Source organism: Dermacentor variabilis, chromosome 2, assembly GCF_050947875.1.
Source record: "Dermacentor variabilis isolate Ectoservices chromosome 2, ASM5094787v1, whole genome shotgun sequence".
Taxonomy (NCBI): Eukaryota; Metazoa; Arthropoda; class Arachnida; order Ixodida; family Ixodidae; genus Dermacentor; species Dermacentor variabilis.
In genome coordinates this window covers 137,413,946-137,438,661 of record NC_134569.1, presented here as the reverse complement: position 1 = coordinate 137,438,661, position 24,716 = coordinate 137,413,946, and the positions used below count along the sequence as shown (strand labels likewise).

Sequence of the window (24,716 nt, the reverse complement as noted above, 5' to 3'; positions counted from 1 at the left end):
AAGATTTAACACTTTTGCAGGTCACTGAATTGTCAAGTTTTGAGATTAATGTGGGTTCCCCCAGAGGACAGCAACAATGTTCTTATATTGAAATAGGCGGCAAGCAGGCAGGAATGACCAGTACAGTAGTTCTCAGAAACACACAGGGCATGCTGTGGAAACTAATATTGCTGGTAAGAGCAGCTCAAGCATGTCGTTATTACCTAATTATACTGAGAAATATAAGTTGTTACTTATAAATTGGTACTTATAACCAAAGATTCTTTTCTGGCATTTCAATCAGCAGTAGGACTTTGCAAAAGTGAACAGAAGTGTTCTAGAATGGTAGCACTCACTTTCCCAGTGCCATGACATAGGCCTGTGTCAACTGTGTTGTTCCAATGCGGTCAGATATGGAACGGAATGCTTCACACAGCTGGTCTCGACTGTCGCTTGTCTCAAAACCATTCCTGCCAAATCATATTACAACATGCTTATCAGACCTCAAGCACGATAAACTTCGACATTCTTATAACGTTGTTTCCGGCATGAAAATATAATTTTTTATAAAGATAGATTTTACACTATGATAATCAGCTAGAAGCATTGTAAATTTACTGTGTTACAGCTAATAATTTATTACATCCATGCATGTCCTAACGACATACATTTATAAATACACATACATAAATGTACAAACAAATTCATGAGGAATATACTGTTGCAAGCATACTTACAGCAGCAGATAAGTAAAATGCGGGGTCACTGCAGTAAAAGTTCTGTGTGCTTTGGTTAAAGACAATGTCACAAGCTGCTGTCACTAGTACGACATCTTACATTTGTAACTTCCGGCCTCATATGTGCATTCTAATACATATGTTATTGCTATGTCAAAGCTCTGTAATCTCACTATACATGCAATGCATTACACCCTTTTTTATGCTAGAATACTAACATACTTTGTCTCCAACTTAGCAGGTGATGCTGCAGAAGCTATTCCAAGCCCAATCATAAGAGTCACTCCACAAACTTTGCAGATGCAATTGTTGATCTGCGACACCTTCTATGAAATAACTACTTCACAGGCAACGACTATAACTTGAGGACATAAGGTTACATCAAATTACGTATTATTTGTGTGTCTTGGTGCTTCCAGCATACTACGTTTTGGTTGTGAGCACGAGCGGTGCGATGTGGACATTGGCCACATTGACATCTCACTTCACACAGTGGATGTTAGATAGGTTCAGATCTTCTATGCTTTACATGTAATAAATATGTTACATTTTGTGACACAAGTCCATACTGTTAATTGGATTGCATGACCCATACATATCTTCTCACGCACGTGACACACTACTTCATCATTGTAAATGCGAGCTCTCAGAGAAGTCTCCCTAGCCATTGTAGCATTGCCTGCTATGTATGAAACAAAGTATAATTAAAGCATCAGACTTACCATGAAAAGAAAGCGTTCAAGCAGGTAAATAATAGAGTCATGCAAGATGCTGTCTCCTTAGCTGCGCTTGTAAACATGGATGCTGCGTCAACAATGCCGTCATTTTGGGATATCAAGTCCTGGAAACAAAACCAAAAATTAAAACAGTGTTAACTTTTTTTTTGTGTATGCAATTCCCATCACTACAAACAATGTGAGTCCGAGCACTTCGATTGTATAGCAGCCGCACAAATGAATTGCTAGCAAATAATATTTTTTTCAGAAATGGAGGAAATGTTAGAACACCAAAAGAAAGATAAATTTTAAAGTGGTGATGCTGAGAATTTAGCATGGTCACTGCAAAAGTTCTGTCTTGGAAGCCTCAATAAATTTAAGTTATTTACCGATAAGCCAAACAAAAAAGCAAGTTTCACAGGATCAGATAAGAATACAAAAAGATAAGGGCAGCATCAACAAGACAAAATAATGCTGAAAAGGTGCCTTTATTATTTTTTGTAATAATGAAACGATGTGGGTTCTTGGTCTGTGTGAATGGGCAGGTGACAAAGTGATACAATATGAAAGGCCTTCAGAACATTATATTTAGACATGCCATTAAAGGCTAAAGGGCGTGTTCAAATGAGTTTGGCCGGGCATGTCCGGTATTCATTCTTAATTGACTAAAAAAATTTTTTTTCCTGCCCGAGTGCCAAGAAAAACAAAATCAGTCTTAGTTCTTCAGGAAAAAGTCTGTATTCACAAAAAAAAACACATGGAAGTGCCCAGTCTGTTAGAAACTCTTTGTAAATTTTGACAAATCCGCATTTTGGTTAGCTTCCAAAGAAAAAGTGTAGTGTCTACTGCTCAAAAATACTTAGTGATTGAGCATGGATCAATAGCATCGATTCTTGTTTATTATTACAGAGTATGGCCACTATGATGGGGTGTAAAAAATCGTAACAACGGAACATTGCACATTATTGGTCAAAGTTGAGATTCCTTTCTTCTCTCCAAATTTATGAAAGAGCACAGTGTTTAAAATTTGTCAGCCTGTTGCCATAAATGTCATTGAAATTTGAGGCAGATATCTTTGCCCTAGGTAGCACTAAAATTTCATGAGAAGTGCTTAAGTTTAGGCCTATTGTTAAATTAGCAGTACTTTAAAATAGGGAAGTGATCAAAATTTTTGAATACGAATACTGAATAATGATATGCACATGTATTTATTAGCAAGTTCGTTTATTTTAACATGATGTTGGAACATTGCAATTACATTGTCCTTGATAAAAATATTAAACTAGTAAGCCATTACACTAAAAGATTGCATTGTTTGGCTCATGTTATCTTTGGAAAATTGAGTAATTTCTGCTAGTTGTCTGTTCTTGCCAACCAGTGCCCTATTATACCTCATCAATTTCACCTAAGCTCAGAGGTATTTGACCCTCCGTCACTCATCTCATTCTGCATGCTGTCAAGCGATAAGCTCAGAATTGGGGGTGGAACTTGTAAAAGAGTGCACCCTCGCTGTTCACAAACCCGTGCCCCTTGCTACTGAAATGCTGGCTTTCCTGCACAGCTTAGACGTGTAGTGGCTAAGCGTGTTTTACAGGCGAAATTTCGCCAGAAGATTGAAACGCAAAATTTAGCTCCAAATTAGACACACTTTTTCGTATTAGATAGAAATAAACGCGAACAACCACATTTGCTCCCACACAGCCAACAATATATCCGATTTGTTTCGAATATTTGCACACCCCTACTTTGAATATCTTTAAAAAAGACGCCATCCTGAATTTTCTTTTAAGATTTCCCAAATTAAGTTGCTTAAACTAATGTGTTCTGGAAAAACATTTTGCACCAATTCTTTTGTTTTGGAATTACATAACGAGAAATGTGACTGAATAAATGGCACGACCGCTGCGACATACGGGGTGCCCGCATGCTTGTGGTTGCAGGTTCCTTTCTCTCATGACACGAAAATGCTCGAGGATGGCTTGGAAAGCGAGAATTTACAGAACAAAATTTTGGCAGGAAAACACTCGGCACATTCTTGGACAGGAATTGCAAAATATGTGCATGCATGGGCATAGCGACAGAATGGTGGGGCATTGTCACAAGGTTTGGCATGCTTGCTCTTGATATCAGGCCGTTAAGGGGGCATGGTAGGGTATATTTCTCACTGCGGTTTAAGAGTTCTATCATGAAAACCACAGAATAAAGCAAATTGAAAATTTGAATGGCAAAGGAGGATGCATTTTAGCTTGATTTCCATGTGCTTCTTTTGTCAAAAAATTTTGAGCAATTTTCACAAATAAGTATCAAATTTTGGCTAGAGCTTAATGTTTCGATGCACCTTTCCTTGGTAATGAATAATAAGATAACTGCCAAAATTGGTTGTTATATTTCGCATATGGCTGTCTTTAAACGGAACCTAAAGAAAGTTTGATTTGTGCATACAGCAAGCAAGAAAAAAATTTGTTTTTTCAGTCCTGGTTATGTCTAATTAAAGATAAACCTTAGGTTTAATTTTTTTGGTTAATATCACATTAATGATATTATAATATTAGAGGTTCAGGTTGTTGGCAACACAATGCACTACCAGCTGCAAAAGTTTCACAGTGATCGGATAAGTACTTTTCTAGATAAGGTACATCAAGTTCATAAAAAATCGAAAAATCTCATTCCGAGAAATACACGATATTATGTAGATGTTAGCCCACTTCAACTCCCCATCTTCTTCCAGGTGAAGCTCACCTTTCTTGCATTTCTTGCATACAGTACATGACTGAAAAAATTCCCGAAGGATCTTAATGTCAATAAAACGAAGCCTGGATGTCTTTGCTTTGTCGACATTGAAACTACCACATGGAGAACTTTCACCTATATTTAAAAAGCACACGCTACGGTGTACATTGTTGTTGCTGCTCTTGTTGTTACCAGTGCTGTTCTCCACGTATTGACTAGGTTGAGACTTTCTCTTCTGCGTCCACTTTGCATTAGTTCTTGGCATGTTGTGGCACCACAGTGTACTAAAACAATCCACAAAAAAAGCAACACGAGGGCAAGACTGCGCAACACACGAAAGAATCAGCAGCGATCACGCAATACAGTGCAGCAATGCCCCCTCAATGGCAAAATTTGCAGTGTCAACTTACAAACTAGTGATAAATTGCCTACAGTTTTCCTAACAAGTACAATTATACGATATAAAATGCAGAAACGCAGCAGCAAAAGCAAATGACATCGCACATAAACACGGTTCACGTCTGCCATTTCTAAATCCTTGTGGGTGTGACTTTTGGTGCAATGTTTAAATGGCTTGGAGTGCTCATTCACAGTTGCCATTGCACTGGCTTGCTCCTCGGGCTTTGTACAATTTGATGTAATGGTTCTGCAGAAACCAGCAAGGTGGAGAGAAGAAATTAATAAAAGGAAAATTGAGACATCCAGCCAAGCATAGCTAAGTGCTACAAAGGAAACCTACACGGGTTCCTCGAAAGCCTCGCCATTGAAGAAAAATTCGTCCTGGTCCAGTACTCAAACCTGGGACCATCGCCTTTTAGGGGCAGCCGCTCTACCATCTGAGCTAACCAAGTGGCTAGCAGATGGCAGGATGAAGTCGAATTTATCAACAACTCAAAGCAAAGGCAAGAGTTTGGCGTAAAATAGTTCTGCGGGAACCCGCAAGATGGAGAGAAGTAATTAATAAAGGGAAAAATGAGATAGCTACGCAAACGTAGCCAAGTGCTACAAAGGAAACCCATACGGGTTCCTCGAGAGCCTCGCAGTTGAAAAATTTGTCCAAACTTTTTCATGTGCAGAATTTATTTTTCATTAAACTTGATGAAATATTCGTAAACTTGAAGAATGAGCCTAAATTCGTAAACCCTATGGATAATTCAGGAGAGCTGGCAGGTATGGGACAACCTAAAAACACAGTGGCAATTGCTTTTCAATTCACAGAAAAATTGTGCAGGTGGATCAGCCAGATATCTCGGCCCATTTCCATGAAGTCATGGTGAAGGAAAACTTTTTTCAATATCGATGTCCAGCCCAGAACATATTTTTCGAGTGCACACAGAGAGGGCAGGCACAGTGCAGTTTTTGTGGACAGATCTTGTACCAAATTCTCAGGTTGTCATCGTGTGCAGTAATTTTTGTGTGAAACTCTATGCTTGAAAATAGATGCCCGTGCAAATGGCTCTTGTGCAACTGGTTACCTGAAAGTACCCGCTGACATCCTCCAAGAGGGAACACAGGTGGGGCACTACGGTGACCATGAACTTGACCACATCGGGCTTGGCACTCAGAGCCAAGTTGGAGAAGCCAATGTCACGCGGCACCTTGGCCTATGCACGACATTCAAACAAAGCAAGAACATGCCTCGTAAGCATGTTGTTGTGTGAAACCGGCAAAGCACAATGGTTGCACCAGAAAAAAGACATTGGTTGTTTAGCAAGCATTGCGGAAGGAACTACACCTTGAATGGAGATGCACGCTTTGGTCCACTGGAGGGAAGAGCCCAGTCCAGCTTAGCCGCCAGCTCTCCAAGCACAAACAGAAGCTCAGTTGTGGTGAGCTTTGAAGATGATGGCTGCAAGCAGAATCATACACCGGATCAATCCGTCGTTAAGCCATGATATTCTCCAACAAAGCCTTTAAAGAGACACTAAACAGAAACACTAATTCAGCATATATTGATAAAGTATTTTATCAAAACTCTAGTTTAGTTATTTCCCCGTAATTGATTGATCATTAGAAAAGAAAATGAAGGTCAAAGTTTCATCTTTCTATATGTCATGCCAAAACCCCAGTGCTGGCACATCAGTGTGACGTCAAGAATTTCAATGAACGTGTTTTTGTCTTTTTATTTTGTATTATGGCTCAGTAACAGCTCTTGAAATTGGCTAAGTTCAATCGTTGGTTCCTTAGCAATACAAGGTAGTCCATCTTTGCTGGTAAAAAATTAGCTAGGCCCGAGGAGATGCCATCAAAATCCATGAAGTCAAGGTGAATAATGGGCTAGCTTCAAGGTGGTGTCACTACCAATTTAATTTTAGCGACTTTTTTTACTTACCTACCTGGCCTCTTCTCAAGATAAGAGTGGCTTTTTTAATTTTGTTAAAGGGTAATGTAGTAATACAGCTCAAATAATTTCTCTCTTAATTGTCCCTTTAATAATGCACTTAAATGGCAATGGCTCCGCACTCGCAATGATTCATCTAAAACTGACAGCAGGGATTTGCAGTCAAATAAATGGCACTTGGCCTTTTGGAGCAGCTCTTGGAGCAAACATTTATGCTTTTGGAGCTAAGAAAATTTAAGTTCAGAACAAGTCAAACAGTAATGCGGAGCAGCAAATTACTGCTGCGGTGAATACAGAAAACTCTGCATGCAATCGAGAAAAGAGAATGTAAAATTTCATATTATGAGAAAGATTGCATTCATTATTCACTGCATATTGTAGAAAAATGCAATTGGTCTTTTCCATTTTTCTTCCACTTTCAGTTCCTTTTCTTTTACAAGATGAAGTTTACTGCAAATTAAGCCCTTATTCATAATTCTACACGTCAATAAAGAAACATTTCATTCCTCCTACACTTTCCTTGGCTTCGTTGTCTACTGTTTTCACATGGTTTGAGCGCCTAATTTCCTCAGGATCTCCTCACTCGTGACAAATTTCTGAATTTGTGGAGGATGTAATGTCTTGTTAATATCTGCCAATTGTTAAGAGCACATAAACTATAGTATATAAGGCCATAAACTGAGCTCCTAACCACACAACTGCAGTCACTGGAAGGCAACAGAAACAATTTCTCTTTAACTCAGCAATTACAATTTATAAAGGTGCAAAAAATTTGTTCTATAATCGTGATGCTTTTTTTTTTTTTTTCAGGTATAAGCAGCCCTAAAGTAATGTGCCTGTTAAAGAGTTAGGGCTGAACTGCATGGCACAGTTTTTGGTGTGATTAATGTGCAGTGGTAGCTCTGCGGGCGTCGTTCCGAAGCATGTGCTCGCTGTAATTGCATCATTACTGGTGGTTGGTGGTAGAAAAAAAACACCATGTCACGATGTCTGTGTGCTTTTACAAGTGCTTTCAGTGGTGGAATGTCTTCATAGGAAATATCATCGAGCATTGCACACATAGCTCCCCAGCCTTAAAGAGAAAGGCGATTTCTAAATGCAGTGCCAACAATAACTAGGCATGGCAATCTCCGCACACAAGTTTTATAGTTGAAAAGTAAGCCCCTGTGCATTGACTTCTGTCCTTGTGGCTATCTTAAATCACATTCTACACTTTAAAGGGACACTAAAAGGAAAAATGATTTCTTCTGCATCAGTAAATTACTGTTCTACAACACCAAGAACACCACTCTTACAACGATAAGACGTTTGGTAAGCCACAAAAAGCGCAAGAACGAAATATGAGCGGCGACGCCTACTTAAGTTCCCGCACCTGGGGGCTGTGGCGTCTTGGATTTTGATGGCGTCTTCTAGGGCCTACTATTTATATATAGCGGTATAGATTGGCTACATTACATTCTAAAGGAACCAAATATTAAACATGCCAAGTTTCGGGAACCTTTATTCAGCCAACGCGGCCCAAATGCGAAAACATACCTTGGAATCCCTGACGTCACACTGACGTACCGGCACTGGGGTTTCGGCGCGAAATTCAAATGCTTATACTTGGACCTTCATTTTCTCATCTAATAATCAAACAATTTTTTTTAAAATGATTGCCTGCAGGGTTCTCAAACAACGCTTCATTAGTATAAACTGATTTATTGTTTCGCTTTAGTGTCCCTTTAATTGTGTCAATCAATCGAATTTTCATCAACATCTTAAGAATGCTTGCTCGCAACGTTAGCCAACATGACCTGTCGTGGATACTCACAATATTTTTCATGCAGCAAATATGCAACGATGACACTTTGGGGAAAAAAAGAAGTATTATACAGGGCAATCATTGCAGAAAGCATAATTGTAGTCCTTTGTAGACTGTCAGAGAGGTGGTCATTACTTGCACAAGAATTCTAAACACCGATCCAACTAGTTAACAGGAATTCAATTACCTTCTAAATTAATTACTTTACGGCACATATTGCAATTTATGAATTGTAGCTGGTGAGCTTGCAAGGCTTATCCACTTGGAATGAATTTCCAGGATGACGCCAGTTTGGAGATATTCGCCATCAAGCTCGCCGCGAAAATGCAGTGTTATTCCTCTTTTTTAACAATGTGCCCTTTTATGCATTGAATCACAAAAGTAACTGGAACGCCCACACATTTTGTCAAACACTTTGGGAATGAATATCTCGGAACTGCTGTCATCCTGGAAATTCATTTGAAGTGCATAAGTCCTGAATGGCTAAAAACATTGCGATATGGGCCGTAAAATAAATAATTAAAAATAATTAGTGACTTTTAGTTAATTAGATGAATATGTGTTACAATTTGTCGTGCAAGTAATGTCTGCCTCTTCGAATAACCCAGCTCAAAGACAAGCACAATGATACTTGCCACAGGCTACCTTTAAACATTCCATAAAACATAAAATTGATAACCCTGTAGTTTCCAGCTGCAAGAAAGATTTCATTAGATAAAGGTTCAAGTGTCAGACACGAGGTTTCCAGAGTGAAAGCAAAGAAACATCTGCTAAACAAGATGCTAGTAGACATTAAGATCAAGTTAAATAGGAAGTGAGAGGCATGCCAGAATTCCTGATGCTAGATTGCTGTTTACAGAAGGTATTCAGAGACCTGGATTGGGGGAAGAATTAGGGATAAAAGTTAATGGAGAATACCTTAGTAACTTGCGATTCACTGATGATACTGCCTTGCTTAGTAACTCAGGGGGCCAATTGCAATGCATGATCACTGACCTGGAGAGGCAAAGCAGAAGGGTGGGTCTAAATATTAATCTGCAGAAAACTAAAGTAATGTTTAACAGTCTCGGAAGAGAATAGCAGTTTACGATAGGTAGCGAGGCACTGGAAGTGGTAAGGGAATACATCTACTTAGGGCAGGTAGTGATGGCGGATCCGCATCATGAGACGGAAATAATCAGAAGAATAAGAATGGGCTGGGGTACGTTTGGCAGGCATACTCAAATCATGAACAGCAGGTTGCCACTATCCCTCAAAAAGGAAAGTGTATAACAGCTGTGTGTTACCAATACTCACATATGGGGCAGAAACCTGGAGGCTTACGAAAAGGGTTCTGCTGAAATTGAGGACGACGCAACGAGCTATGGAAAGAAGAATGATGGGTGTGACGTTAAGGGATAAGAAAAGAGCAGATTGGGTGAGGGAACAAACGCGAGTTAATGACATCTTAGTTGAAATAAAGAGAAAGAAATGCTCATGGGCAGGACATGTAATGAGGAGGGAAGATAACCGGTGGTCATTAAGGGTTACAAACTGGATTCCAAGGGAAGGGAAGCGTAGCAGGGGATGGCAGAAAGTTAGGTGGGCGGATGAGATTAAGAAGTTTGCAGGGATGACATGGCCACAATTAGTGCATGACCGGGGTAGTTGGAGAAGTATGGGAGAGGCCTTTGCCCTGCAGTGGGTGTAACCAGGCTGATGATGATGATGTTGATTCCTGTTAGAAAAATACCCAAATTTTGTACAAAACAGAATTTCATCAATGCTAGTGTTTGGCATGTTCCCACCAATTTTCAGGATGTCTCCAACGTGCTGCTGCAACAATACTCACCTCATTGCTGCCAGTGACCAGCCCAACGCTGAGAATGTCGAAGACATCAAAGTCAAGTTCCCGCAGGAAGGGTCGCCACGATGCAGAGAGCGAGCCTAGTACTGTCACTTCTGGCTCATCTGCCTCTTCATCCTCGTTACCACTCTCAACACCCTGCACATTCCAGACTCCTATGAATTTTCAAAAGTGCTCTCACATGCCTGCTATACACACACAAAAATAGAACCGTTCTTTACTGCACAAGCCCTAAATGCAATGTGTGAAGCAAAATGACAATGCATGTTTGTGTTGTGTAATGACAATGAGCAAGCCACACCGATTTGCCTACATGTCAGCTTTTACTAACACCAATAATGCTGAGAGTCTGACGCAATCTAGTCTAATCAGGGAAAACCGTGAAGAAAATAAATGACACCAGTCAGCATCTGTTTTATTTACTGTTTTTAACTCGCACTATTGTTAACAGAAATGTTTTATCGCTTTTTGGGGCTTGCTTGCATTACTTGGCCATTGTTGATGCCCTGACAGGTCCTGACCAAAAATTCGAATAGTGTGGAATAGCTTGTGCAATTTCTCTGACCAAATCAGTACATATGCTTTGGTAAATGACAACATAACTGCATTTCTCATTACAAACAGCAATCCCGCAACTTTCCAAATGTTCTGAAGACTGCTAGGCCCCATAGCAAAGCTATTTTGATTTAATTGACACCAAACATAGCTTCTGTTGTCAGTGGTGGAAATATAGAAAAAAATCTCCCAAGTTGCATTGAATATAAGCCACAGGTTTTATGACAGCTGGCTGTCACTGTATCCTGATGTCATTGTTGTCAGGAGATAGAAAACGATCAGAAATCAGGAAAATTTCGGGAAACCTATCTATGGTGTAGTAAGCTTTCTGCATAGTTTTTAAGAACAAAATCACAACTAATATGTTTGTGCTATTGCTTTCTTATTTTTATGCTTCCATAGGACTGTCTGTGAACATGACCAAACTCTCATACTATTAGTTTCCTAATACTAAAGAAAAAGAGCTTCAGAAATAAAATTCTATTTGTTGCAATCAGTTTCCATTTAGCTTACATCTTCATCTCGATCTGGAGGTGAAGCAGATCTGGCAGACGGCCCAGCCTCATCGCCGGAGTCTTCATCGTCAGAGGAAAGCTTTCGCTTTTTGCCCCTGTGCAAGAACACAATATGCAGCAAACTTTGTGATAGTAATGCAGTTCACACCCTTGAGAGTTTTTTTCCTAACTTTTGCTGTTATATGATATTTCTGCTGTTCACATTGTTGCTTTGAGTTTTTTCTTTATGTCATGGTGCTTTTACTTTTATGCAATAATGCCACTGTGTGTGTATTCACTGTTCTTATGCTCTTTCTCCTACAAAATTATGTGAAAAAGTGCACAAAGCTATAAATATAACTATGCCACCTGTTCAAGAGCCAAGGAGTAGCCGGCACTGTATTTGCATGCCAAGATTATCTTTTTTATCATCATTTTAATAAAACTAAAATTAGAAGAAAAAAAGAAAGCTGCAGTGTCAATAAAATTTCTTAAACAAAATTTCACGTGTTTGCTTGTTCCTAAAATGCCGCAGTAATTCAGACTGTTCTACGAGTTAACGCCATGTATATATAAAGAAAGTTTATTTACTTCCACTTTTCTCATAGCATGATAACATATCTCTACTTTCAATTCCTGCTGTAAGAATAACTACAGCGAGTACAGGGCTGCATACAACTTATCCAATCTTTACCATTCATTCCTTGTACATGCATTTTCCGCTCCAGTTGGTAGACTGAGTTGCAATTCTATTTTTTTCAGCTGGACCACATAAATGCATGAGCACCTTCGAATTATATCCCTGCTGAAATGTGGCAATGGTTGCCAGGAATCAAACCCACAACCTCCTGATGAGCAGCAGACTGCCATATCCACTGAGCCATTGCAGCAGGTAAAATGTACACCCGCAAATTAAACGAATGCCTTGTAGTGATGTGCTGCCTTGTGATGATCCAAGCAATATTCCCTAGAGAATGCAAGAATCCTAACAAACACAAGCAGGTTGAAGGTTCCTGTTGGCGCTATGAATGATTTGTGTAAGCCACTCTGCACAGTATTAATTACTGCAATGTTATGGACATAGCCCACATGTGCATGGCACTATCTGTAATTGCAATTGTCTGAAAAGGAGAAACAGGGAAGTACAGTGCGCATCATCCTTGTGTAAAGCGCGCGAACAGCTGCCGCCGGGGCGCTCCGCAGCCAGCCAGCAATGTCTAAAGGTAGTGGCTGGGCCCGAGATTAGACGCGTCAGCCGCGCGTGCCCAGACACTTCTTATCTCGATCCCAGCAGCTACCGTTAGATGTTGCTGGCTGCCTCCAGAGTGGCCCAGCAGCCGCCGTTCCCGTGCTCTACACAAGAGTGACGCTGACTGTACATGCAACAGCGCACAATACTGCAATCTTTTTGTAGAAGCAAGCCCACAAAGTTATTGATGTAAAGCAAAGCTCCTCTAAACATTTCTTCATTTTTTTGCACGCTTAGTAACGACCACTTCCACTGCTGCTTCCAGTTAAGCAACAAGCATCTCTACAGCAATGCATTTCCGTGAAGCAGCCCTAGATGGCAAAAGTCATGTGCACCAACAGGCCACCTTGCATGTATGCGTTCTTTGTTTATGATGAAAATAACATGCACAAACAATTTTCAGTTAAGACATTCATGGCAAGAGAGCTGCCCTTAATGAACACATGCACTCATGACACTCATGTCGGTGTTCTGTTTAAAAAGACAAATCCACACACTTTCCAGTTGCTTTTCCTTTGCGCTTTTTCTTCCCTGCTGGGTTGTTGACAACTGGAGGCTTGGTATCTGCATCATCGATGTCAAACACTGCCAACGGAGGAAGGTAGCCGGGCACACCTGATATAGGAATGTGTTAAAGGCGTACGAATTACGACATTGGACAAAAGCCACATTAAATGTGCACAAGATGAGTACCACTAACACAATCCCAGTAATGTTCGTTTCACTTCAGCTTTATTCTTTTTATTATGCCACACTGTACATTAGGCACAGGTGATGAACCAAATAGACTATGCTGTAAATTAAATTAAAAAAAGTGTGGACATAAGAATTTCAATGTCAAACAATTCGCCTTTCAAATGTGAGGAGTTCATGTATTCCAGTCTTTCGTTTAGAGGACAAGAAATTATTTAGTTGGCCGCAGTATCAACATGTAGGAAGCAACTTTAATCAGAAAAAATTTACCATGAAAAGCTTGACATGAAAATGATTTAATTAACAATCTATCTCATATGAACATTATCATTCTTATGATCATACAAGCCCAATTAATGTTGTCTAATGCCAAATGTGCCAACCTCAATCCTGTCAATAACCCAACCTCAACACTCGACCTGATCATTCAGCCCATTCACCTGATCAGTCCATTCTTTTGATCTAACAGGCCAACAGTTATCTGTCCTCTGTATTACACATCCTGTTTAGGTACTTTTTCTTCACTTCCTCACCATGTCACTAACCCAAATTTGAATCAAACTCATATCAAATGCATCCTTACATGGTTTGATAGAAATCGAATATTTTTAAACAACGGTAAAGCAAATTTGTTTTGCTTATCCAAATGTATACTTATCAGAATATAAACATGCATTCGTTTTTGTTCTCTAATCCATGCTTGTCCCATTCAACTTCTTAAATGTGATGTCTATAATTCTTATTTCCCATTGCTCACTGCACTGTCCTCAGCTCCCACTAACAAGCTTTAGCTCCACTGGTTTTACTGGCAAAATGAAATACACAGGCTACACTGCTTTGCTTTGAAGAAAATCTGCAAAGTGTAGTTTATGACTTGGACACATTTGCCATATGCACTGCACCCTACTCTTAGACCAATGCTGACTTCTTTTTTATGGTTCAGTTGCCACAAAATATGCAATTAAGACGTAACACACTGGCTTACGAAGCCAACTCAATATTTCAGGAACAAAACCATGTGATCAGTAACTATTATTACCAGTAGACAAATATTACCTTGCAGCCACTTCTCAAGGTACTTCTGCAGCTCAACGATTCGGCGAATCCGGTCCGCCATCTTTGCTCTTGTCTGCTCATCACGCAGAGCACAGAACCCATTTACAAGCTGCACATGGGAGGGCAATAACAAAGCCCAGGTATAATTTCAGAAGGCTGACCACTACTCAAGCATTTTTTTTTCTCAGTATGGCATGCAATCTAAGAATGAATATGCCTCTTTTGCAGGATTGCCGGTCTAGACTTAGTTTAGGCTGTGAAATTGTGTTCTGAAGTCTATTCTATTCATTAAAGAGTAATTTCTCTGGGGTGTAGATTAAACACTCAACAGACTGACTTCAACTGTGCAAAGAACATGAACATATATAGGTGCCAAGACACCAGAATCTCTCTTTCAAAGAAACTATACAAGTTATGTTTCTTACCTTACAAGAACACTTTACGAATAAGTGTAGAAGGGATTGAGTACGAAGCATGTCATAGAAACATCAGGACAAAATAATTAGATACCGTGATCCCTTGGACATGGCCAAGTACATATTGTTTCCCCCAAACAGCAATCTCACTACAGATAGCATAATCTGGATTCTTGCCACTTATTATTCCCAATACCAAAAAGCTGCCAAACTTTACAAAGCCTTCGTGAAACTTGGCTTCATATCAGCGAGAAGAAATGGAATTTGGGCCGTGGATGCCGGTTCTTCATTTGTAGAATAGCTGATTTGCGCCTTTTTATGAAAGTATACATCCACATGTTTATAAATACACTTACTTCAATGAATGCAGTTATGTGCACATGTGCAAGACCACCAGTGACTCACTTCTCGAAACCAGTTGACACAGTAGAAGACTGAAGTGATGACAGTCTCACGCTGATCGACAGAAAGTGTGTGTAACGAACTGCACACATCGGTAGCTGGCATCTTCACTGGACATCCAAGCAGGGCATCTATGCCTTCTAGTGCCTCACCACTGGTCGTCTGCTCCGCAATGCGCAGCAGACGAAACAAGGAGCACAGAGTGAGCAGAGAACGGTGTCTGCAGGAAAAGAATAGAAAAGATCAATGTGAGCAAATGAATTTTGGCCAATAAACACATCATGCTTTGAAAAAGTGAGGTTGTCCACAATACAGCCAGCAATAAAAGGAATCCAGTAGACTCATTAATTGAGGCTGACTGAGCCGAATTTTCAGATATTGGAAATAATGTATGAACATTTCGTTGTTTCCCATAGATGCAATACAGAAAAATTATGCAGACCCAATGCACATCTTGAAATCTATGTGAAGCGAAGCTTCTGTGAAGCAGTTATTCAAATGCTATAAATTTGCCCATTTCATTTCTGCGCCATTGCCGAAAAAAGAAAAAGGAAAAAGCTGGTGCGTGCACACGTGCTCTCATGCATTCGTGCTACACAACATGACACACACGATGATCACTGCAAAGAGCTAGTTGGCATGATAGAAGTATACATGCAATTGTGGCCTAATATTTAGAGCATCAGGTTGCTGTGCTGAGGGACCAATGTTCGTTTCCACCATCAGACACGTAAATGATTTATTTATTGATTTATTTTATTGATTTATTTTATTTATTACGTGCAAGCAATCCAGCAAGACAGCATCACCCAGCAGTCACAGTCAGGACAGTCTGTGAGGATTCGCAAAGACAGCTTCACTTTAAAAATCTGCTTAATGCAAACTGTAAATTCAGTTGAGCCGAACCTTGACAGCTGCTACTGACAGCTGCCACTTGGGTCAGCGAGAGGCATGGATAGGCAGATTTGGAGGAGGCGACCCTGCTAGCTACAAAAGAAGCAAATGATATTTCTTTGGAAGTAAACAGCTATGCCCCTGTCGACTATGACATGAAAACCTGCGGCGCTCACACTATAGAAACCAAAATTGAGGACGTCTTCCATGTGTTTCTGCAGGCTGGTAATTAGGTGTGCACGCATCCCAGAAGCCACAAGAACAAACTTCATGCATGATGCAGTTGATAATCCTCCGCATACTTCAGTAAATTTTTTCAGCAATGCAAGGTCCCTAAAGAATTTTTGAGCAAGCCAAGTGAAATGTCAGCTTTTATGACAGTTCACAAATTTGGACAGTGTCAGCAAGCAACAAATATACTCAACAGGCTAAGCACGAGTGCTTAGGCCATATTTTGTGTCAGGCAAATCCAATATCTCTTTTTGTGTCTGCTTTTTGCTTCTAATGACATCTGATTTAGAATTTTGTGTCAAGGACGTTTTGGCACTGCTGGAATAACAGATATTTAGTTCTGTAGATCACTAAGACAAACTTCTGGTAAGATGAACAGATTCTCACAGTACCTTGAAGTTCTTAGTGGGAGTACACATCATTTCATTGAACACTTTTTTTATGAAAATGCAGCCTTGCTTTATTTCTGAAGACAAAAAAAAAAAAAGCAATATACGGTTGAATTCCACAAATTCGACCCTGATGGGACAGAAGAAATTGACCTAATTATCCGGCAGCTCAAAGTAAACATGATGTGGAAGGATGCCAAAACACACCGTTGGTCCCCCCCCCCCCCCCCCCCCCATTTGGCAGTACTCGCTCGATTCTAAAACGCCCCAAAATCAAATGCATGTACAAATTTTATGTACAAACTAAAGAAAACTAAACTAGAAATGACATTAAAACTCCAAGACAATCTAGGAATCTAACGAGCATCCAATTTTTTGGCATGAAAAATGGGCAAAGGTTCTAATAAGTGCTGCACAATGGCAGCCAGTTTTCTAAAGCCATCTTTACCACAATACATTTGTGCTATCCAGCAGAAGGTACAAGTGCCGCAAAGGCAGTTTTGTTTTTGAATCCTATTGCCCCACGGAGGCACTTACTGCCCAATTTTCTTGAAAAAATAAAAGAGGAGCGCATTATAACCAATAATTTAGGGTAGAATCTGGATAAATACCGTAATAAGATATTGTGATCTATGGTCATTGCTTGAAAATCTTGCTAGGGCAGGCTGAAAATAGGCATTTACAATGGGAGATGACATGTGCTCAACGCATTCATTGTTTCCTAAGCTCCGCCGAGGCAGATGCTACCACTAAAGGGATTGCTATTGGAATCATCATAGAGGCCTGGCATGTGCACGCGACTGGTCAAGTTCGAATTATCCTGTGAAGGCCAATTTTAGGATTGAAATAAACGTGTGGGCCCACACACGTGCATGGGTGCTGGCCGGGACCTTCGGTCGAAATCGATGTACAGTTAAACCTCGATATAATGAAGTCGACAAAATAAGCAATTTGCTTTGTCCTATCGAAATATTGCTATAGTGAATTCAACATCTTACACAATAAGCAGTGTCGCTAATAGATTTTTCTTACACAGAAGGGGCCACAATATTTTCCGAATTATCGGGTGATTGAGAAAAAAACAAAACAAAAAAACAAGTTTGAATGAGAAAAAAATCATTTTTAAAATTTAGAGAATCGGCGATGAAAGATATGGTTTCATGTCGTGTAAACGATATCTTTACATCGGCAGTACAAAGCGAAGCCAGCTACGTTTTCACGTCCACTCCATCGTCATGGCTGACAGTGTTGCCCTCAGTGGGACGACGATGCCATGAAAACCACTGGCAGCGGGGAGCCAATACTTCATCTGCCTCTCACTTTAATGCATCTCATAAATTTGAGATTACGCAACCCTCAGTACTAAACGCCCAGGAAGACAGCTCACATGATAACATGCCATCTAGGCCCATCCACTCCCTGCACAAGTGGCAGATCACCTTTAAAACAAGATGTGCATGCTACGTCTGCAGTCAGTCGAACTGACAGCCATGCGAATTCAAGGCCATGCACAAAAAGAAGACACGCGAGAACCTTGTTTGTATGCCAAAAAAAAGTTGCAATGCCATCAAATGATGCTATGCTTACATGTGTATCATTATCATCATGGCCTGCCAAGGCAAGGCAGTAATTTCGTTTACAAGACTGAAGTGAGTAAAGGGGCCAAGATGACTAACACTGTTCATAGTATTGATTCATGATAATTATGTGGCACAAACATATTGCGACAACACTTTTTTTTTTTTTTAAGTTGCGAAGGCACTGTAAGCTCACTTCTGGTTGGCACTTTCGTGTTCTGACTGGTCACTGGCTCATCTGGGACCACATTCATGAGACTGTGAACAAACTAAAGAGCACCTAGCGTGGTTTTCGTACTTGCACGACAAATCACAAGGCAGTGAATTCTGTCCTGTGCAAGGTCGGTGTTTTATGCCACTTACTGGCAACATTTGGATGTGACAGGATATGCAAATGAATTCACCGTAGAGCAATGTGTTCCTTTTTATTTTTTGCTTGTCACAAAGAATGGAGGTACATGAAAGCATTACTTGAATTGAGACTGCAGAACCAAATTGCTTCTTTATATAGCTGAAGAAATGCATGGTAAATAAATAAATGAAACTGCGATCAAGAAATTAAAATTCTTAATATCACGAGTTTTGATAAATTTATGTTTGCTATATGGATGTCGCACTGTAGCCATATAACATTCACTCAAATAAAACAGGGCAACCAGATTTTAGATTTATATGTTGTTCATTGCATTCAATAACATGTTACATCTGGGTATGATATATTAAGTTTGCCTGCATCACAAACAGGGAAGTGATGAAAAAAATAAAAGGTGGGAGGGGGGAGGGAAGCTAGCCAGCTAACTTTGCAGGTTTCAGGACTGACAAAGCTTACATCGAAATTTTTTTTCTATCTCAAATGCATATGGACTCATTACGTGTCATAAGTGGGCACAGAGGCACCAAGATGGGCAGCATCACTGATGTACTGCACTTTTGCGTGTTACAGGATTCAAATGGAGCCGTTGAGATGTTTTTCCTGCTGTCCGTCCACAAAATGAAACCTACAGTAATCTGGCCATCCATGAAAGAAAATTCCAGCTATGCGCAACCAGCCTACCAGCGCGTGAACTTGCAATCTGGCTTTCCTCTGCGACGCGACCTCACCACTCCCTTTGCATCCACGGCGCCAGTGCTGACGTCACATTCGCTGGCCAACGTAAATGCATGGAACCACGACGCTCTCTTCAGTGGGCATGGAGGCACCAGGATGGGCAGCATCACTGATGTACTGCGCTTTTGCGCGTTACAGGTGCATAAAATTTCACCTTTATTTGCTAAGAAAAGTGACCATCGTTGTCTACTCGTGCTCCTGTGCCCACAAGTGCTTTATTCAACAGTGTGGATTGTTTTTCCATGATGTTCTTTCTTCTTGGGCATGGCGATATCGAATAAATCCAGGACCTGACACGCTCTCCAAGTCTATTCTAGATACGGAGTCTTTACCTGAGGATCCTTCGGAGCAAATGAGTGTTACTTTTTTATTTCTAAAAGGTCTACAGGCACGTATTACGCAATCTTCAGAATGCCAGACTGAGCTGGCATATGACATACGATAAATTAAGTACCAGAAAAGCATTGACGGAAAGATTAGCACCATTCATACCAGACTGCACAAACTGGAAGTAAAAACTAAATCCATTGACGAAGTTCGGCAGTCTACATGCAACATACAATGATCGCTTGAGGCAGTTGACGCTTGGCTTAACTCTGCAGATTCATGACTCAATGAAATTGAGGACCAATCACGGTGCTGCAACCTACTATTACGTGGGATCCCTGATGCTAAGGAAACATGGGATCAATCCGAGGCTCTAGTTAAACTTGACACTTGAGAGTAGTACTATGCGGCCTACCTGATAGTTCAATTGAACGTACACACCGTCTCGGTATCTATGCTACTAGCAAACGCCACCCCATAATTGTCAAGTTTCCTAACCTTGGCACTAAAAACGCAGTGCTTTCCATTCACCAGAAACTTAAAGAACAAAACATTACGGTCAGTGAGGATTTCTCACCTGCCACACGCAAGGTTTGCAAAAGCTTACTATCTTTGCTAAAAACCAGCCCAGTGAACCGAGCTATCAGTTGCGCTATAAAAACTCCTAATCAACAAAAAACAGTATGTACATGACCCCGTAACTGCTACTATAAAAGAACTTCCCACAGTACCCGTAACTAACCCAAAGGCATACGCATGCACCACCAACACCCTATACTAATCAGTCCATCCCAGCATCACAAGATGCGACATAGGAACCAGTGAGGAGAAGCGGGCCTGCGCAACGAAAAGTGTCCTTTTTTTTCTAACATTCGTAGCATCCTTAACAAGAGCCAACTTTTATCATCTGCAATTGACACATGTAACGCCGATGTAACATGTAACATATGTAACCTAACCGAAACATGGCTTCATCCCAAAATTGAAGGTGGTGAAACCTTTTTTGCAGCACGTAATTTTTCAATATTTCGTCATAATTGTAGTGAACGTCAGGGTGGCGGTGTTTTATTAGGCATACGCAAAGACCTACCTTTTCACGTTATACAAGTGGCGAGTAGTTTAGAGACCGTCAAGGCAGAAACCCAAATAGCCTATCAGAAAATAATTCAAGGTGTATGCTATCATCCTCATAATCTAACACAATGTTTCATCTGTGAATTACATAATGTATTAAATTTTGTAGCTTCAAACCACAACAATCTTCCTATCCTATTACTCAGTGGTTTTAACATACCTAATAAGGTGGTCCTGCAATCCCCCTAGCATTCACCCATCTTGTTCTCTGGCTAAAGATTTCCTAGATTTATATTCGCTTTTCTCATTAGCTTAGCTTGTTAATCAACAAACTCAAATAACACAGTCAGTCGCTAACATCCTGGACCTCATTCTTACATCTTATGCCGACCTTGTTTCTTACATTACATGCCTGCCTAGTCTTAGCGACCATTTTCTACTCATATTTGAAATAAACAAAGTCCGACACAGGCTCCCTAAACAAAAGAAAAAGATTAAAGACTACAAAAATGCAAACTTTGATGTAATAAAGAGCTTGCTGCATTTCTTGATAATTTCGTGATCAACTTTGACAGCCGTAATGTTGACACTAACTGGAGTATATTTGTCGAAAAAATTATTGATTTAACAAATAAATATGTTCCAGTTGTCACCGTAAGCACCGATTCAAATGCTCCATAGTACAACAAACACCTAAAGCATCTATCGATCAAAAAGAAACATCTTTTTAGGTTTGCTAAGAACTCGCCTGCAAATGATCGCTGGACAGATTACGTGACAGCAACTAACCAATACATAAAAGCAGTAAAAGAAGCCGAGAATAACTTTTCAACCACAACTCTGCCATCTATGCTCGCAACCAAACCAAGGAAATTCTGGCGCACGATAAAGCCATGCAAAGATCATTGCGTCACCCTAACTGATAGTTCAGGCTACTCCATTTTCGAGAATGCATGCTGTCAAGTTCTATACAAGGTCTTCTCAAATAATTTTTTTTTCAAACACAAATACATCAGTACCACCCTCGCATACTTACAACTACACAGCCATGTTTCCTGTAGTAATCAACTTCAACAGTGTAACAAAACTTATTAGGCCACCAAAATCATTTTCTGCACCAGGATTCCATTAAATTGAACCAAAATTTTTAAAATGTACAATGGCTTATTTATCTTATTATCTATGGTCTTTAAACAGACTCTCGATACTGGTTCTCTTCCATCAAACTGGAAAACTGGGATAGTAGTTTCACTCTATAAATCAGGTAGCAGGCATTCCCCGTTTAACTATCGAGCAATCTCCCTTACTAGCATACTGTGCAAAATTCTTGAACATATCCTGTTCTCGCATATTATAAACTTCCTTGAATCTAAATAGCTTTTTTCATCATCGCAACACGGCTTTTGTAAAACCTACTCCTGTGAAACACTAGCAACTTTTGCACATAAGTTAAATGTTATTCTTCATAACTCTTCTTTAGCCGACAGTATATTCCTTGACTTCTCGAAAGCTTTCGATAAAGTTTGCCATGAACTACTTGTATGAGCTTAGTCTACTTAACAGTGACCCTAAACTTCTGACCTGGATTGAATGTTTCCTAGGTAATAATCTCAGTTTGTTTCAGCTAACCACATTAATTCAGGACTTAGCACTACAAAATCTGGAGTTTCACATCCGTGCTTGGTCCTTTTCTTTTTGTAATACACAGGAACGACCTACCTTCTTGCATCTCCTCAAATATTCACCTTTTTGCAGATTATTGCATAATCTATAAGAAAATAACTTGTGATAACCACATAACCATTCTCCAATCTGACCTTAACACAGTCTGTTCATGGTGCAAGACGTGGCAATGGAATTAAACATAACTAAATGTAAATTTATGCATGTAACCAGATAGAAAACAGCGCTACCTGTCTACAGACTAAATAACATACCATTGGAACTTGTATCATCGTACAAGTATCTTGGTGTACACATAAGGCTCTAAGTTTAGCTGGAATGATCATATAACACACATTACAAAAGCGAGAATCGCATTTTAGGCTACATTCGTCGAAATTTTTCAACATCATCTTCTTCCTTAAAGCTTCTCGTGTACAAATGACTAATTAGATCGAAACTTCAATATAGGGCACTTTTCAGGAAAATTTGTTGCATGCACTTGAAATGGTTTAAAACAATTTCATTCATTTTATTTTCTCAATACAGCCGTACCACCAGCATAACAGCTATGAAATTTAATCTTAATCTACCTTCTCTTGCATTCCGATGTAAAATACATCATAGTTTATTTTTCATAAGCTTTGCTACCATCTGCACTTGCATAACAAATTAATTTCTGTTTCCCAATATGTTTCTAACGGATTAGATCATATTCATAAAGTTGAAATTCCGTTATGTAGAACTCACGCATTCGTTACCTCATTCATACCGCGTACATCAAAAGAGTGGAATTGCCTTCCCACATAAATGGCTGAAATTAAAAATTGTGAATTGTTCCTGCATGCTTTAACAGTGATGTTATAACTCTTTTGCATATACTGTACCTACCGTAACACCGTAACTGCTTCTTTTTTGTTACAGTATGTTATTATTATACATATTACAAAAGATATTATTGTATTAAAGCTATTACTATATTAAGCTATTATTGTACAATTAGGATCGACCACTTCTCTTGTATCTGTGACCACTCCCCTCTGTAATATCTTTGACCCTGAGGATGAATAAATGAATAAATAAATAAATTAATTTGCATCTATCTATTTGCTTGGTTTTCCAACAACGTACAATCTAAGGAGTACAACAGCATTTAACATTTTTTCTACACAAACACCACGAAGCTTGCGTGTGGTCAAAAAGGACGAGAGGAATAACAGAGAGAAAAGTTGCACATAAACCTTCAACTTGCCACAGAGAAGTCAAGCCTATCAATCACACATCAAGAAATAGAAGCACACAAAGCCACATACTTGCTTTTGGGCTTCAGCTGCTGCTGCTGTGCCTTCTCAGCAAGAAGCAAGGGAAGCAAATTGAGCGCAATTGCACCATCAGGTAGGTGGTCCAGGCCATAGCACAGCTCATGTTGGATTGGTTCGCTGAGAGAAAATGCAAAACGCAAAACGACACCATTAACGATTCTTGCATTTTACATCAGACTAATCTCACTCTCTATGTCTCTCTTACTTTCCGTTGTTTTGTGGAGCAATTCTCATGGCTCCATCCTAACAGTAGCCACCGTATTCCATTGTTGTCACATTAGGCAATAAATAAATTTAAGAGTGCCGATACAACAGACTGGTGGGCTAGGTGGCATTGTATGTTGATAGCTATTAGCAAAAAGAAACACACACCACAGCGCTGTGTTCTGTGTGCCTTCTCTCATGTTGCGCGTTTTTCTGCGCTAAAAACTATTAACATTTTTGAAGTTGTAGAACTTTTACCACACGCTTCTCACACATAAAAGGATAACGCTCAGAAAGTATGATGATTGGGCTGCACTTGCTATCAGATATAATTTAGAATTAAAGCTGGTTCCAAAATGTTGGAACCATGATGAACCGTGACGTCAAGCCATAGAAAAAAATTTGCCGACGTTCATGTAGCATTAAGGCTAGGTAAGATGACATTGCTCATAGAAAGATAAACAAGAGTGCTGTGCACATTTCTTACAGTTGCACTCAAGAATAGCAGCCACAGAGACCACAAGAATGGAGCAAGCCAGTGTACCATGATGTCACAACACATCCCATCTTGGGCACCAGAACAGGAACACACACAGTAATTTATTTAAGGTGCTCTGACATTTTCCAGTTGTTTTTTCTAATGTTTAGAGGGTTTGGACATTAATGTAACACAATATACAAGTAAAAAATGTTGTGTCAATAGTACCCCTCTAGAACTTGCACAATATCATGGTCAGCTAAGAAAACCAATGTGTAAGCTCACATAAGTTTTCACTTATAAACACAATCATGTTGCAGTTGACTCCCTTCTCATAAACACATCAATGATGACTGCTGGACATGCTCTGCTAAAGGTGTATCACTGTCACATTCAATCCACTGTGAAGGTCCTGGCTGGTGGCTACGCAGT

General features: G+C 39.8%; 1 protein-coding gene across 1 annotated transcript in view; it reads right to left on the bottom strand.

The window, feature by feature from the left end:
- Fancd2 overlaps positions 1 to 24,716 on the bottom strand; it is an 84,570-nt gene that overhangs the window by 13,770 nt on the left and 46,084 nt on the right. Inside the window, exons 24-33 of the mRNA XM_075682096.1 lie at positions 23,594 to 23,719; positions 15,022 to 15,238; positions 14,201 to 14,309; positions 12,949 to 13,066; positions 11,222 to 11,318; positions 10,139 to 10,291; positions 5,898 to 6,011; positions 5,638 to 5,766; positions 1,439 to 1,557; positions 336 to 449 (exon numbers count right to left, since the gene is read on the bottom strand). Of these exons, the coding sequence (XP_075538211.1) occupies positions 336 to 449; positions 1,439 to 1,557; positions 5,638 to 5,766; positions 5,898 to 6,011; positions 10,139 to 10,291; positions 11,222 to 11,318; positions 12,949 to 13,066; positions 14,201 to 14,309; positions 15,022 to 15,238; positions 23,594 to 23,719 (1,296 nt within the window). The remainder of the gene's footprint in view (positions 1 to 335; positions 450 to 1,438; positions 1,558 to 5,637; positions 5,767 to 5,897; positions 6,012 to 10,138; positions 10,292 to 11,221; positions 11,319 to 12,948; positions 13,067 to 14,200; positions 14,310 to 15,021; positions 15,239 to 23,593; positions 23,720 to 24,716) is intronic.